The following is a 17,021-nucleotide window of genomic DNA, read 5'->3' on the forward strand; positions in this document are numbered from 1 at the left end:
CATCTGCTCTTTTCTTATCCCTTAACGTTACACCCATCATTCTTCTTTCAATAGTTCGTTGTGTCGTCCTCAATTTCAGCAGAACCCTTTTCGTAAGCCTCCAGGTTTCTGCCCCATATGTGAGTACTGGTAACACAAAGCTGTTATACACTTTCCTTTTGAGGGATAGTGGCAACCTGCTGTTCATGATTTGAGAATGCCTGCCAAACGCACCCCAGCCCATTCTTATTCTTCTGGTTATTTCAGTCTCATGATCCGGATCCGTGGTCACTACCTGCCCTAAGTAGATGTATTCCCTTACCACTTCCAGTGCTTCGCTACCTATCGTAAACTGCTGTTTTCTTCCGAGACTGTTCAACATTACTTTAGTTTTGTGCAGATTAATTTTCAGACCCACCCTTCTGCTTTGCCTCTCCAGGTCAGTGAGCATGCATTGCAATTGGTCTCCTGAGTTACTAAGCAAGGCAATATCATCAGCGAATCGCAAGTTGCTAAGGTATTCTCCATCAACTTTTATCCCCAATTCTTCCCACTCCAGGCCTCTGAATACCTCCTGTAAACATGCTGTGAATAGCATTGGAGAGATCGTATCTCCCTGTCTGACGCCTTTCTTTATAGGGATTTCGTTGCTTTCTTTGTGGAGGACTACGGTGGCTGTGGAGCCGCAATAGATATCTTCCAGTATTTTTACATATGGCTCATCTACACCCTGATTCCGTCATGCCTCCATGACTGCTGAGGTTTCGACTGAATCAAACGCTTTCTCGTAATCAACGAAAGCTATATATAAGGGTTGGTTATATTCTGCACATTTCTCTATCACTTGATTGATAGTGTGAATATGGTCTATTGTTGAGTAGCCTTTACGGAATCCTGCCTGGTCCTTTGGTTGACAGAAGTCTAAGGTGTTCCTGATTCTATTTGCGATCATCTTAGTAAATACTTTGTAGGCAACGGACAGTGAGCTGATCGGTCTATAATGTTTCAAGTCTTTCGCGTCCCCTTTCTTATGAATTAGGATTATGTTAGCGTTCTTCCAAGATTCCGGTACGCTCGAGGTTATGAGGCATTGCGTATACAGGGTGGCCAGTTTTTCTCGAACAATCTGACCACCATCCTTCAACCAATATGCTGTTACCTGATCCTCCCCAGCTGCCTTCCCCCTTTGCATAGCTCCTAAGGCTTTCTTTACTTCTTCTGGCGTTACCTGTGGGATTTCGAATTCCTATAGGCTATTCTCTCTTCCACTATCGTCGTGGGTGCCACTGGTACTGTATAAATCTCTGTAGAACTCCTCAGCCACTTGAACTATCTCATCCATATTAGCAACGATAATGCCGGCTTTGTCTCTTAACGCACACATCTGATTCTTGCATATTCCTAGTTTCTTCTTCACTGTTTTTAGGCTTCCTCCGTTCCTGAGAGCCTGTCCAATTATATCCATATTATAGTTCCTGATGTCCGCTGTATCACGCTTGTTGATTAACATAGAAAGTTCTGCCAGTTCTATTCTAGCTGTAGGGTTAGAGGCTTTCATACATTGGCGTTTCTTGATCAGATCTTTCGTCTGCTGCGATAGCTTACTGGTTTCCTGTCTAACGGCGTTACCACCGACTTCTAGTGCGCACTCCTTAATGATGCCCATGAGATTGTCGTTCATTGCTTCAACACTAAGGTCCTCTTCCTGAGTTAAAGCCGAATACCTGTTCTGTAGCTTCATCCGGAATTCCTCTAGTTTCCCTCTTGCCGCTAACGCATTGATTGGCTTCATGTGTACCAGTTTCTTCCGTTCCCTCAAGTCTAGGCTAATTCGAGTTCTTACCATCCTATGGTCACTGCAGCGTACCTTGCCGGACACGTCTACATCTTGTATGATGCCAGGGTTCGCGCAGAGTATGAAGTCGATTTCATTTCTATTCTCACCATTCGGGCTCCTCCACGTCCACTTTCGACTAACCCGCTTGCGGAAAAAGGTATTTATTATCCGCATATTATTCTGTTCTGCAAACTCTACTAATAACTCTCCTCTGCTATTCCTAGAGCCTATGCCATATTCCCCCACTGACTTGTCTCCAGCCTGCTTCTTGCCTACCCTGGCATTGAAGTCGCCCATCAGTATAGTGTATTTTGTTTTGGCTTTACCCATCGCCGATTCCACGTCTTCATAAAAGCTTTCGACTTCCTGGTCATCATGACTGCATGTAGGGCCATATACTTGAACCACCTTTAATTTGTACCTCTTGTTAAGTTTCACAACAAGACCCGCTACCCTCTCGTTAATGCTATAGAATTCCTGTATGTTACCAGCTATTTCCTTATTAATCAGGAATCCGACTCCTAGTTCTCGTCTCTCCGCTAAGCCCCGGTAGCACAGTACATGCCCGCTTTTTAGGACTGTATATGCTTCTTTTGTCCTCCTAACCTCACTGAGCCCTATTATATTTCATTTACTACCCTCTAATTCCTCCAATAACACTGCTAAACTCGCCTCACTATATACCGTTCTAACGTTAAACGTTGCCAGGTTCAGATTCCAATGGCGGCCTGTACGGAGCCAGGTATTCTTAGCACCCTCTGCAGCGTCACAGATGTGACCGCCGCCGTGGTCAGTTGCTTCGCGGTGGCTGGGGTCTGAGGGCCGGGGTTTGATTGTTGTATTCATATAGGAGGTAGTGCCCAAGTACTGCTCCAGGGTGGCCAATCCTGCTCTGGTGAGAGAGTGCGTTACCGGTTCTGGTCACCGGGATCAGGCCGCACTCTAGGCCTGTTTGTGCAATTTTCTCAACACATGTTTTTTTCTTTGTATTTTCCGGTGGAGAATTGCGCGGCACCAGGATTTGAATCACGGTCCTCTTGCACGGGAGACGGATACTCTACCGTCCCCGCAGGAGTTAACTTAAAAAATAAATTATGGGGTTTTACGTGACAAAACCACTCTCTGATTATGAGGCACGCCGTAGTGGAGGACTCCGAAAATTTCGACCACCTGGGGTTCTTTAACGCGCACCTAATTCGAAGTACACAGGTGTTTTCGCATTTCGCCCCCATCTAAATGCGGCCGCCGTGGCCGGGATCCGATCCCGCGACCTCGTGCTCAGCAGTCTAACACCATAACCACTGAGCAACCACGGCGGGTCCCGTAGGAGTTGTACTCCTCATTTAACCTACAGTGGTGCCCTATTTGATCAGTCAAGGTGGACAAATCTGAGCTCGGTTATACCGCACGGATGGCACTCGGTTAGAGAACCTGGTATTTATGACTTGCACATGTGTGGCCATACATAATTGAGGATATATATAATTTTTAGGAGGGTTTCCGTACAGTGATAAAATGAAGGAAAAGACATTAAAAAGAATGACAACAAAAGAAAAAAAGGCGGGGAAAAAGGAACATAACATGTGATTTGAACTCGTGACCCTTGAATGTTGCCCGGAAAGATAGCTCAGTCGGTTGGTTTGTCAGGCCACAGGTTACTTTCAAGCGCCATACCTCCTGCTCCGAGCCTCATACTTACGTGGAAAGGGAGTGATGATGTCCGCGACAGCATCATTCCCTTGAAATAAATATGGCTTGTGAGACAAATGCTTGTAAGTATTGAACCTCTTAAAAGATGAGGGGGGAAATATGCGCTCACCGAGAGGGCATCGTCCGCACGAGACCACCACCAGGCACCTTAGTGAGATGTGGAGGGCTCCGCGGCCGGAACGACGCCTCCCTTCTCCGCCGGCCAAGAGGGGAAAACGCGCTTTCCGATCGCTCAAGGTTGCGCGGACATGGTATAACTCTAGCGTCTAGGAAAAGCTTAAACAGGTGCGAGGGCGGCACGCATAGCGTGGGAAGTTAGCCGCCAGAATAGCTATCTCGAGGGCTGCTGCGGACGAGGGCGAAATACCTTCGTGTAATTATAATAACCCTACTAGGACTACTTTCAAAGAAAAAAGAAAAAAATGCATATATATATATATATATATATATATATATATATATATATATATATATATATATATATATATATATTGTAAGCATTTATGCGGACTTCATCTTCATCTGTACAAAGTCATCATCAATCATCGGCTCGTGTTCGTTTTTGCGTCGGCGCCATTTTTCCTTCTTGGAATAAAGCGTCGTCTCAACCGTGGTATTTCAAGTGGTGGAGGCGCTTTAAGATCCCTTCGACCTCAATCCACTTCAAGATCTCTCCTGGAGCTACGTTCGGGACGCCGCTTACGCCAAGAGGCCGCCATGTCGCAAGACCAGACCGCAGCATCCACCATCTCGGTTCCAGTGCCAGCCACCCCCACTCCCAGCCCTGCCAACAACCGGTATCGCGACCCTGAAATCTTCTTTGGCTTGCCTGGTGAGGACGTTGAAGACTGGCTCGACAACTACGATCGTGTCAGCGACTACAACAACTGGAACGAGACATCGAAGTTAAACAACGTGCCATTTTACGTCTCTCAAGTAGCCAAGACCTGGTTCCTGAATCATGAGAGAGACTTCCGTGATTGGTCGTCTTTCAGGGAGCAGCTACGGCGGATTTTCGGCACACCCACGGTTCGTTCAGAAGTTGCGAAAAAGAGGCTGTCTGAGCGCGTCCAGCATTATGGCGAATCGTATACCTCGTACATTGAGGACATCCTCGCGCTTTGCCGCCGTGTCGACAGTGCCATGCCAGAACCTGATCGCGTGCGACACCTTCTTAAGGGTATCGGATCTACTGCCTTCAACGCACTCGCCGCTCAAAACCCATCGACGGTGTCGGACGTCGTCTCCGTCTGTCAGCGCCTCGACGCCCTGCAGTCCATCCGCTTGCAACAGGACTTTTCCGACAACCCCCTGGCGAACAGTATTGAGCTCCGGTCTATCATTCGAGCCATAATTCGTGAGGAATTGCAAGCGCATGGCTCAACCCCTTGCAGCAGCGCTCACGTCCAACCTGCTTCTACTGACCTGCGCGGTATTATTAAGGAGGAATTGGCCTCCCTGCAGAACGCCCAGCATACCAACGCTTCTCCTTGCCCACAACCGGCTTCTTACGCCCAGATTGCTGCAATGCCAGCCGCGCCGTCTCCAATTACACCACCTGCGCCTGTTCACGATCACCTGGCACCTTTAGTCACCCGAGCTCCGAACCCACCTTACTACTCTGCCTGGCGTTCCTCGAGGCCTATCTGCTACTACTGCGGCTTTCGAGGACATATCTCCAGGTTTTGCTGACGCCGCCAGCAAGACGAACGTCGTGGTTACGCGGCCTTTGAACGCGATGAGCCACCTCCTCGCGCTTACCGCACTTATGACGATAATCCCCCCGTTCGCCGTTCTCCATCTCCGGCCGACTTCTCCAACACCGCACTCCACACCCGTGCCTCGAGACGCCGCTCTCCATCGCCGCTCCGCCGTTCTGTTTCGCCTCTTCGACCTGTCTCCCAACTCCATGTCCAGCGACCGGAAAACTAACCCGTGCAGTTTTTGGAGGGAAAACTGCATCGCCGCGAAGTGCTCCAAGTCCTCCTGAACGTCCTTCGAACATGTTATTGGTGTCTGTGGAGGGTGTGCCTTTGTTAGCTCTGATTGACACGGGAGCTACTATATCTGTTATGCGTGCGGACCTGTGCTCTCGTCTGCGGAAAGTGAAGACGCCTTATATTGGATCATCCCTGATTGGGGCTAATGGAGCAATCATTCGACCATCAGCCCAATGTACAGCACGCGTCTTCATTGATGGTATCTGTCATCACATTAAGTTCGCGATTTTATTCCCGTGCGCTCATGAACTAATTTTAGGTTGGGACTTTCTCTCGTCAGCGTCCGCTTTAATCTCTTGCCGTCAACGTGTAGTATATATGAGCGAGACAGTTCATTGCAGCGGGAGTACCGATGAGCCACGACTACGTTTTATCACTGCTGCCGATTCTGTACTGCCTCTCGGCCACGAGCAAGTCATAAGTCTCTCTTCTACGGACATCACAAATGGCGACGTGTTCATCACTCCTTACGGTCGCTGTCTTGCCCGTGGGATTGTCTTCGCTTCCTGCCTGGTGCGGTTCAAAGAAAACTCTGCGTTCATCATCGCTTTAAATGCGACCACTGAGACAATCCTCCTACCTCAAGGCTCCGCAGTGACCTGTTATGTGGATACCCAACCAGTCTCCCTGCTTCCTCTTGCTGCCTCGCAAGCTCTTCCTCAACCAGAAAAATCTGCTTCATCTGCCCTTACTTCCGTGATAAGCCCTGACCTTACTACTGCTCAACATGAAGCGTTGCTAAAATTGCTTACGAAGCACCAGGCCTCCTTCGATATGGATACTTCGTCACTCGGGCAGACTTCCGTTGCCTTCCATCGTATCGACACCGATGGCCAGACTATTGTACGCCGTCGTCCCTACCGAGTCTCTTTGGCCGAACGCAAAATCATCGAGGAGAACGTCGCCGATATGCTGAAAAGAAACGTCATACGTCCCTCCGCCAGTGCTTGGTCATCACCCGTCGTTTTGGTGCAGAAGAAGGATGGATCGGTACGATTTTGTGTTGACTACCGTGCGCTAAACAATATCACCCGTAAGGATGTATATCCGATGTCCCGTATCGATGACGCCCTTGATTCGTTGCAAGGCGCGCAATATTTCTCCAGCCTTGATCTTCGCTCCGGATATTGGCAAATCCCAATGCATGAAGCGGACAAAGAAAAGACCGCCTTTTCTACTCCGGATGGTCTTTATGAGTTTAATGTAATGCCTTTCGGTCTCTGCAATGCTCCCGCCACATTTGAAAGAATGATCGACACGGTTCTTCGCGGCCTCAAGTGGAAAACTTGTCTTTGTTACCTCGACGACATCGTCGTGTTTTCCTCGACTTTCACTGACCATCTGCACCGCTTAGATGAGGTGCTCACATGCCTTTCTAATGCCGGACTTCAACTAAACACGAGGAAGTGCCGTTTCGCTAGCACAACAATTAAAGTCCTGGGTCATCTCGTTAGCAAAGACGGCATCCAGCCCGATCCGGATAAAATTTCCGCGGTGCTCAACTTTCCCCGTCCAATTCGTGCAAAAGAACTGCGCAGCTTCGTTGGACTCGCCTCATACTTTCGACGTTTTATCCGGAACTTTGCCAGCATTGCCTCGCCCCTCCACAAGCTCCTTACTAGTTCCAGTTCCTTCGATTGGAATGATCAGTGTGAAGCCGCGTTCCAAGAACTCAAGCGCGCACTAACATCCCCACCTGTTCTTTGTCATTTTGATGACAAAGCGCCCACATTAGTGCATACTGACGCCAGCGGTCACGGAATTGGTGCCGTACTGCTGCAGCGCGACCACGAATTTTGCGAAAAGGTTGTTGCCTATGCAAGCCGCACTCTCACTTCCGCGGAAAAGAAGTACTCTATAACCGAACAAGAGTGTTTGGCTGTTGTCTGGTCCATTCAGAAATTTCGTCCCTACCTCCACGGTCGACATTTCACGGTTGTGCCCGACCACCATGCCCTATGTTGGTTGTCGACGATCAAAAACTTGTCCGGGCGCCTTGGCCGCTGGATACTCCGATTACAAGCATATGATTTCAATGTCATATATAAGTCCGGACGGAAGCACCAAGATGCCGATGCTCTTTCACGATGCCCATTACCACCATCATCGGAGCACATCACATCACGTTGTCAAATTGGCCGCACGGAGGACGCTTCGTCTCTTACACCGATTTCTTCCTTGACTTCATCAAACCGCCTTTCAGTGCTTTCCACTCACCAGCGCGCCGATTCCTATTGCCAAAGTATCATCAATCGCCTTAGCGGTATTTCATCTCCACCCAATGCCAGGCTACGGAAACAACTCAAACTGTTCAAGTTTGAAGACGACGTGCTCTACCGGTCCATTTTTCACCCGGAAGGCCATCGATGGGTTCCCGTTCTACCGCGCTCTCTTCGCGCTGCAGTTCTGCAGGCCTCACACGATGACCCTACGTCAGGCCACTTGGGTTACAACAAAACACACGAGCGCATACGCAGCCGATTCTACTGGCCAGGCCTTTCCACGAGCATAGCTAGATATGTTGCCTCGTGCACGCTTTGCCAACACCGTAAGCGACCTACTACTGCTCCGGTCGGGACCCTACAACCACTTCCTTGTCCAGCACAACCCTTCTCTGTCGTCGGCATTGACCTTTTCGGGCCACTCCCACCTACTCCAGATGGCAACCGATGGATCGTCACAGCTGTTGACCATTTGACCCGGTACGCTGAAACAGCCTCAATACGCTCAGGAGCTGCCTCAGAAGTAGCGGCCTTCTTCTTGCAGTCTGTCTACTTACGTCATGGGGCGCCTCACGTTCTTTTGAGCGACCGAGGCAAGACATTTCTTTCAAGCACTCTTAATCAAGTTCTGCAAGCGTCCAACACCGTGCACAAGACAACGTCTAGCTACCACCCTCAAACCAACGGCCTAACAGAGCGATTTCATCGCACGCTGTGTGATATGCTATCCATGTATATTCAACCTGATCATCGTAACTGGGATGCGATTCTACCATTTGTAACATTTGCGTACAACACGTCTGTTCAACGGACCACCGGATACTCTCCGTTTTTCTTAGTATACGGCCGCCACCCAACCTCATCACTCGACGTTTCTTTCTTCTCTGGCCCCGTCAACGCTTCACCATTCATTTGCGACCAGTTTGTGTCTCGTCTTGCCCAATGTCGTCGTCGCGCCCGTATGAACACTGCAGCCAGCCAAGACGATCGCAAACATCGGTACGATGCCTCTCATCGCGTCGTTTCCTACCGCCCTGGTGACGATGTGCTTCTATGGACCCCTGCGCGAACACCCGGTTTATGTGAGAAGCTTGAGTCTCGATATCTTGGCCCCTACAAAGTCATCGAGCAGACCTCGCCGGTGAACTATCGCGTTACACCTGTTGAGACCCCAACCGACTGACGCTGCCGCGGAACAGAGATCGTGCACGTTTCTCGCCTGAAGCCCTTTCATCTCCGTTCCACCGTCTAATGTGCGGCCAGGCTGGCCGCTTCCGTCCGCGGGGGAAATTAGTGTAAGCATTTATGCGGACTTCATCTTCATCTGTACAAAGTCATCATCAATCATCGGCTCGTGTTCGTTTTTGCGTCGGCGCCATTTTTCCTTCTTGGAATAAAGCGTCGTCTCAACCGTGGTATTTCAATATATATATATATATATATATATATATATATATATATATATATATATATATATATATATATATATATATGTAGTAGGCAAAGAGGGTTTCTTCAGGCTACCTTTCAAACGTAAAGAACTTGAGTGGTGCTACAAGGTAAACAGAACAAGTATTTAATTTCGACAGTTTCGATCGGTGGACCGATCTTCGTCAGGGTTTACAAAAAAAAATTGGAGGACGCTTAAGCTTCGCCTTCAAGAGTGGGACGCGACAGCGTTCCCGTCGACCCGCCAAGGGGTATAAGACAATGCGCTACGGCACAGCAATCACTTACGATGCGCCCCGCATCGGACTTAGCGCCCACCTATCACGCGGTGAGCGTCAAGCAACGCAGCGTTCGGCGCGGCAACGAAACGTGCGCCTGAGCGAACGAAACGAACCAAAGAACTCGGCGTCTCGGAGGGGAAACGATCTACGCCAGCCAAACGTCGTGATCGGCACGGGCAGAGAGATAGATAGTAATCTAAACCGGGAGCACGGCGAAGCGTCGTCAGGGGAGAGGGAGTCCCGCGACGCGCCTGGCAGCGGTCCCAATGCGCGCGCGGCGCGCCTCCTGTCGGGGCAGCGCCGTACATTGAGAGGAGGGGGTCTTCTGTGTTTGCCGCAAGATGGCTCTGCGTGTGCGGAAAGCGCAGATGAAATGCAGCGGAAACGCACTTCGCAACTCGTGTAATTGTGACTTCTGTACGTTACATGTTCATAATTACCGATATACACCGCAGTAGAACTTTCCACGGCTCGTTTCGAAGGCAACACCGCATTCACTAGAGGCGCGTTTGCACCGCTTGAAAGCATCGAACTCGTGGCTGAGTGGTAGCGTCTCCGTCTCACACTCCGGAGACCTGGGTTCGATTCCCACCGGGCCAATCTTGGAAGTTGCTTTTTATTTATGAAGCGCCTGCCGTGATTTATCGCTCACGGTCAACGCCGCCGACGCCGACACCCAACACCGACGCCGACGACACCGGCTTTTCTGCGACACGAGCTCCTTAACGCTATCGCGTTAAAATGGCAGTTCGGCCGTGGTAGGGAAGACACCAGACCGGGTACCCGGTCGTTCTTACATACATCAAACCGAGAGGAACAGTTGTGACAGTGATTGATTTTCGGCGCCTTGGCAGATTTACAGCGGCCTTTGGCAGCTATGCAGGGCAAGAGGAAGGCGGAGTCACATGTATGTAGAGCAAGGAGGCAAGTGAGGAGAAAAAAAAAGGAAGAAAAAGGAAGAAACTAAAGAAAACGGAATAAAAATAAAAAAGCACTCAGGAGGAGGGAGACGTAAGTAAGACGGAGAGGGAGGGGGCGGGAAGTAGCGGCAGCTAGGTTCCCGTGCACCCGAGGAAAGGAGGGAGAAAGCGGTCGCTCCGAGGCTCCAGTGCGTGGGCTGCCGTTGTAGTGGGAGCGGGTGGCGGGGGGCACAATAGAGAAGGGGCCCAGAAGGAAGACAGAAGAGCGGCAACTTGTAGAAAGAAACACAGTGTCAGAGTACAAATATACAAGGCACGGCCCGTTCCGGCAGCTTTGTGGTCCAGCTACGGTGCGAAAGAAAAAAAAATAGTTCCAAAAAAGAATATATGCATGGGATTCGCAAAGCAAGTGCGCCCATGGGCTTAGATTTAGGGAGTCGAGTTACATAGCCTCCTTGTGGTCCAATTTTTGAACGTTTAAGACAACTGACATCAAGTCAGCACGTGCGTATTTCAGGAAGGGCAATAGGTCACTCCGAATGACCACTTCAGTGGCAGGGTCCAGGGAACTGAATTTATTGGTTTTCCGCTCGCCCCCTTGAGGCGCATGCGGAGGAGTGAGCAAGCAGTGAATAGCCAGCGTCTCAATTTTAGAGTACATAGAATGTATTCGCGGTTCCCATGCGCTTTCACGGCATATCCCGGAGGCACGTCATCCGCCCCGGACTCTCATTAATTCCTTTAGTGTACGTTCCAAATTTATGGATGAAAAAAGATTCTCTCTGCTCGCGTGCACGGGTGTGTTGGAAACCAGATTGCAAGAGCACAACGCTCACGCGTTCAAAGGAGTGATCTGGCAGCCGAACGTGCCTGGAGAAGGGTAAATTGGGGAGACTTTTCACATGCGCGCGGTGATTGTTAAACCGCAGGCGAAAAGGGGTCTCTGTTTGGCCGATATATTCCTGCTTACACACCTCGCATCGAATTTTGTACACGACGTTACTGGAATCACAATCAAGATTTTCGGTAATTTTATATACGAAGGGCGAGTTCGATGCTTCAGCCGTGTCTGCTGTTGTCATGTGACGGCATACCTTGCAACGAGGTTTCCCACACGGTCGACAGCCCTTGGGCGTGTTTGACTTCTGTGTCCTCGCCCTGACTAACAAATCCCTTAAATTTTTGTTTCTTCTATACACAACCCGAGGCGGCTGCTTGAAGATAGTAGCGAGTCGGATGCTCTGTTTCATGATATTAAAATGGCGGGTGAGAATGGCATTGACCCGCGGAGCACCGGTGGTGTATGTGAGGACCAAGTTTGGATCTTATTGTGTATTAGTATTGCTAACCTTTTCTCCCATTATCTGTGCTCGATCTAAGCTGCGGGCGCGTTCAATGGCATCGTCTACTATTTTCGGAGGATATTTTTGGCGTATGAGAGCAGATTTCAGTTCCTCCGCGTGTCGCTCAAATTGCGCAGATTCGGAACAGACTCTTCTGTATCTGTGGGCCTGGGAGTAGGGAATGCCTGTTTTGCAGTGATGGGGGTGGCTACTATAGAAATGCAGATATTGCTGACGATCTGTCGGCTTTTTGTATAGGGACGTGGAAATGCGACCGCCACTCAGTGACAGAGTGACGTCGAGGAAGTGAATACTATTTTGGGAGAAGTTGTGCGTAAAGCAGATTGACGGGTGCAGAGAATTGAAATTGGAAATGAAGTTTAAGAGACTTTGTTCATTGTCAGCCCACACAAAGAAAATGTCATCCAGGAATCGCTTATAAAATATTGGTTTTATGGCCGAGTTTGCGAGGAACGGTATTTCTAAAGATGCCATAAAGATATTTGCATAATTTGGCGCCATCTTCGTTCCCATGGCGGTTCCACTGATTTGCAAATAATGCTTGTCCTCGAACTCAAAGTGATTATATTTCAGTACTAGATTTAAAAGAGTCTCAACTGTGTCTTTATCTAATTGCCTAGGTTGGCTGGAGTCAGCGTAAGCTGAAACTGCGGATGCTATGCCCTCGGCGTGCGGTATGTTGGTGTACAAAGATGCGACATCCATAGTGACCAAGTAAACCCCCGCCGATACCGTCAGGTTTGATACCTCCCGAAGGAAATGATTTGTGTCTTTAATGTACGAGGGAAATGAAGATGGGATGTCCTTAATGAGACTGTCAATAAAGCTGGATATTTTCTCAGTCACTGTTCCATTACTGGAAACGATAGGCCGACCGGGATTGTTTATTTTGTGGATTTTGTGTAGTAGGTAGAAACGGCCGGGGCCAGAGTTTCTTGGTATCAATGCTTTGAGCGTCTTATCGGTTATCTGCCCTGCCTTGCGCAGAGTGGTTAGGGCGTCCTTTATTTCGCTTTCAAATTTCTCGGTAGGATTGCTTGGGAGTTCTCTGTAAAATTTAGAGTTTCCCAGTTGACGGAATCCTTCGGCTATGTAAACATTCCGGTCAAGTACCACCACTGCACCACCCTTGTCCGCTGGCTTAATGACAATTGTCTGATCATCACGTAGAGTTCGCAGTGCCTGCTCTTCCTCTTTTGAGAGGTTACTGCGGATGGGACGATGCCTCTCGTACTCTTTTATAATGTCTTTTTGAACCGCACAAATATACATGTCCAAGTATTTATCCCGTGCCTCGCCAGGTGTCCATGATTTTTCGGAGAGTTCAGGTAGCTGGTAAAGACACCCTTCTGTAGTTTTTCGATCATAAAAGTACTCCAGTAGTCGCAAATTTCTCGCGAAGTCATCCAAATCTTGAAACAATTGAAACTCGCTCATCCTTCCTGACGCCGGAAAGGTCGAAAGGTCTAACTTTTTGTTAGACCTTTCGACCTTTCCGGCGTCAGGAAGGATGAACGAGTTTCAATTGTTTCAAGATTTGGATGACTTCGCGAGAAATTTGCGACTACGGGAGTATTTTATGATCGAAAAACTACAGAAGGGTGTCTTGACCAGCTACCTGAACTCTCCGAAAAATCATGGACACCTGGCGAGGCACGGGACAAATACTTGGACATGTATATTTGTGCGGTTCAAAAAGACATTATAAAAGAGTACGAGAGGCATCGTCCCATCCGCAGTAACCTCTCAAAAGAGGAAGAGCAGGCACTGCGAACTCTACGTGATGATCAGACAATTGTCATTAAGCCAGCGGACAAGGGTGGTGCAGTGGTGGTACTTGACCGGAATGTTTACATAGCCGAAGGATTCCGTCAACTGGGAAACTCTAAATTTTACAGAGAACTCCCAAGCAATCCTACCGAGAAATTTGAAAGCGAAATAAAGCACGCCCTAACCACTCTGCGCAAGGCAGGGCAGATAACCGATAAGACGCTCAAAGCATTGATACCAAGAAACTCTGGCCCCGGCCGTTTCTACCTACTACCCAAAATCCACAAAATAAACAATCCCGGTCGGCCTATCGTTTCCAGTAATGGAACAGTGACTGAGAAAATATCCAGCTTTATTGACAGTCTCATTAAGGACATCCCATCTTCATTTCCCTCGTACATTGAAGACACAAATCATTTCCTTCGGGAGATATCAAACCTGACGGTACCGGCGGGGGGTTACTTGGTCACTATGGATGTCGCATCTTTGTACACCAACATACCTCACGCCGAGGGCATAGCATCCGCAGTTTCAGCTTACGCTGACTCCAGCCAACCTAGGCAATTAGATAAAGACACAGTTGAGACTCTTTTAAATCTAGTACTGAAATATAATCACTTTGAGTTCGAGGACAAGCATTATTTGCAAATCCGTGGAACCGCCATGGGAACGAAGATGGCGCCAAATTATGCAAATATCTTTATGGCATCTTTAGAAATACCGTTCCTCGCAAACTCGGCCATAAAACCAATATTTTATAAGCGATTCCTGGATGACATTTTCTTTGTGTGGGCTGACAATGAACAAAGTCTCTTAAACTTCATTTCCAATTTCAATTCTCTGCACCCGTCAATCTGCTTTACGCACAACTTCTCCCAAAATAGTATTCACTTCCTCGACGTCACTCTGTCACTGAGTGGCGGTCGCATTTCCACGTCCCTATACAAAAAGCCGACAGATCGTCAGCAATATCTGCATTTCTATAGTAGCCACCCCCATCACTGCAAAACAGGCATTCCCTACTCCCAGGCCCACAGATACAGAAGAGTCTGTTCCGAATCTGCGCAATTTGAGCGACACGCGGAGGAACTGAAATCTGCTCTCATACGCCAAAAATATCCTCCGAAAATAGTAGACGATGCCATTGAACGCGCCCGCAGCTTAGATCGAGCACAGATAATGGGAGAAAAGGTTAGCAATACTAATACACAATCAGATCCAAACTTGGTCCTCACATACACCACCGGTGCTCCGCGGGTCAATGCCATTCTCACCCGCCATTTTAATATTATGAAACAGAGCATCCGACTCGCTACTGTCTTCAAGCAGCCGCCTCGGGTTGTGTATAGAAGAAACAAAAATTTAAGGGATTTGTTAGTCAGGGCGAGGACACAGAAGTCAAACACGCCCAAGGGCTGTCGACCGTGAGGGAAACCTCGTTGCAAGGTATGCCGTCACATGACAACAGCAGACACGGCTGAAGCATCGAACTCGCCCTTCGTATATAAAATTACCGAAAATCTTGATTGTGATTCCAGTAACGTCGTGTACAAAATTCGATGCGAGGTGTGTAAGCAGGAATATATCGGCCAAACAGAGACCCCTTTTCGCCTGCGGTTTAACAATCACCGCGCGCATGTGAAAAGTCTCCCCAATTTACCCTTCTCCAGGCACGTTCGGCTGCCAGATCACTCCCTTGAACGCGTGAGCGTTGTGCTCTTGCAATCTGGTTTCCAACACACCCGTGCACGCGAGCAGAGAGAATCTTTTTTCATCCATAAATTTGGAACGTACACTAAAGGAATTAATGAGAGTCCGGGGCGGATGACGTGCCTCCGGGATATGCCGTGAAAGCGCGTGGGAAACGCGAATACATTCTATGTACTCTAAAATTGAGACGCTGGCTATTCACTGCTTGCTCACCCCTCCGCATGCGCCTCAAGGGGGCGAGCGGAAAACCAATAAATTCAGTTCCCTGGACCCTGCCACTGAAGTGGTCATTCGGAGTGACCTATTGCCCTTCCTGAAATACGCACGTGCTGACTTGATGTCAGTTGTCTTAAACGTTCAAAAATTGGACCACAAGGAGGCTATTTAACTCGACTCCCTAAATCTAAGCCCATGGGCGCACTTGCTTTTCGAATCCCATGCATATATTCTTTTTTGGAACTATTTTTTTTTCTTTCGCACCGTAGCTGGACCACAAAGCTGCCGGAACGGGCCGTGCCTTGTATATTTGTACTCTGACACTGTGTTTCTTTCTACAAGTTGCCGCTCTTCTGTCTTCCTTCTGGGCCCCTTCTCTATTGTGCCCCCCGCCACCCGCTCCCACTACAACGGCAGCCCACGCACTGGAGCTGCGGAGCGACCGCTTTCTCCCTCCTTGCCTCGGGTGCACGGGAACCTAGCTGCCGCTACTTCCCGGCCCCCCTCCCTCTCCGTCTTACTTACGTCTCCCTCCTCCTGAGTGCTTTTTTCTTTTTCTTTCCGTTTTCTTTCTTTCTTCCTTTTTCTTCCTTTTTTTTTCTCCTCACTTACCTCCTTGCTCTACATACATGTGACTCCGCCTTCCTCTTGCCGCCCTGCATAGCTGCCAAAGGCCGCTGTAAATCTGCCAAGGCGCCGAAAATCAATCACTGTCACAACTGTTCCTCTCGGTTTGATGTATGTAAGAACGACCGGGTACCCGGTCTGGTGTCTTCCCTACCACGACCGAACTGCCATTTTTTTGTAAACCCTGACGAAGATCGGTCCACCGATCGAAACTGTTGAAATTAAATACTTGTTCTGTTTACCTTGTAGCACCACTCAAGTTCTTTATATATATATATATATATATATATATATATATATATATATATATATATATATATCTGTGTTTGTGTGTGTGTGTGTGTGTGTGTGTGTGTCCTAGTGAGCTATGTGCTATGTGGCTTGGTGAGGGGCCCTTTAAACATATTTGGCCATCGGTTTCGCCTCTGATATGCGACCATTCTTTATGCATTGAGAAGAGCACTTTCGGCACCAAAGTAGTGATCCTGTTCACGCTGTTGAATTTACCAATTGTGTATATGACTCACGAAACATTTGCTAAGCTAACTCAAAATTATCTTTCCTGACTATTTGGACGCTACAGGTGATACGCGGCATCATGCCTGTACAGCCTGAGCCTTGCAGCCCTATCGCGTTCAGAGATGGTCTCATCAACCTCGTCAAGCAAACGAAGTTGGTTCCATTGACTTGTGAGCTGCTGCAAATCAATCTCGAAGCTGCGAGCATCGACGAAGCGGCGCGTAAGTATGCCTAAGGCGATTTCGTGTTGTTGAATTTCTACAGCGAAGCTGTTAAGTGCTAGTTCCCCCAGAATTATGTCCGTGTGTAGACGCAAAACTCCTCATACGTGGGCCACCCCGAAGATAGCGTAATACCGGGCTGGCCCGCGGCGGAGATGACGCAGGATTTAAGCACTCCCCATACGTGGAGCGACCC

The 17,021-nt window shown here is 48.7% G+C and overlaps 1 protein-coding gene across 1 annotated transcript in view; it reads left to right on the forward strand.

The window, feature by feature from the left end:
* LOC135899629 (juvenile hormone acid O-methyltransferase-like) overlaps positions 1 to 17,021 on the forward strand; it is a 65,129-nt gene that overhangs the window by 36,484 nt on the left and 11,624 nt on the right. Inside the window, exon 3 of the mRNA XM_070521354.1 lies at positions 16,669 to 16,825. Within this exon, the coding sequence (XP_070377455.1) occupies positions 16,669 to 16,825 (157 nt within the window). The remainder of the gene's footprint in view (positions 1 to 16,668; positions 16,826 to 17,021) is intronic.

Source organism: Dermacentor albipictus, chromosome 7 (assembly GCF_038994185.2).
Source record: "Dermacentor albipictus isolate Rhodes 1998 colony chromosome 7, USDA_Dalb.pri_finalv2, whole genome shotgun sequence".
NCBI classification, from domain to species: Eukaryota; Metazoa; Arthropoda; class Arachnida; order Ixodida; family Ixodidae; genus Dermacentor; species Dermacentor albipictus.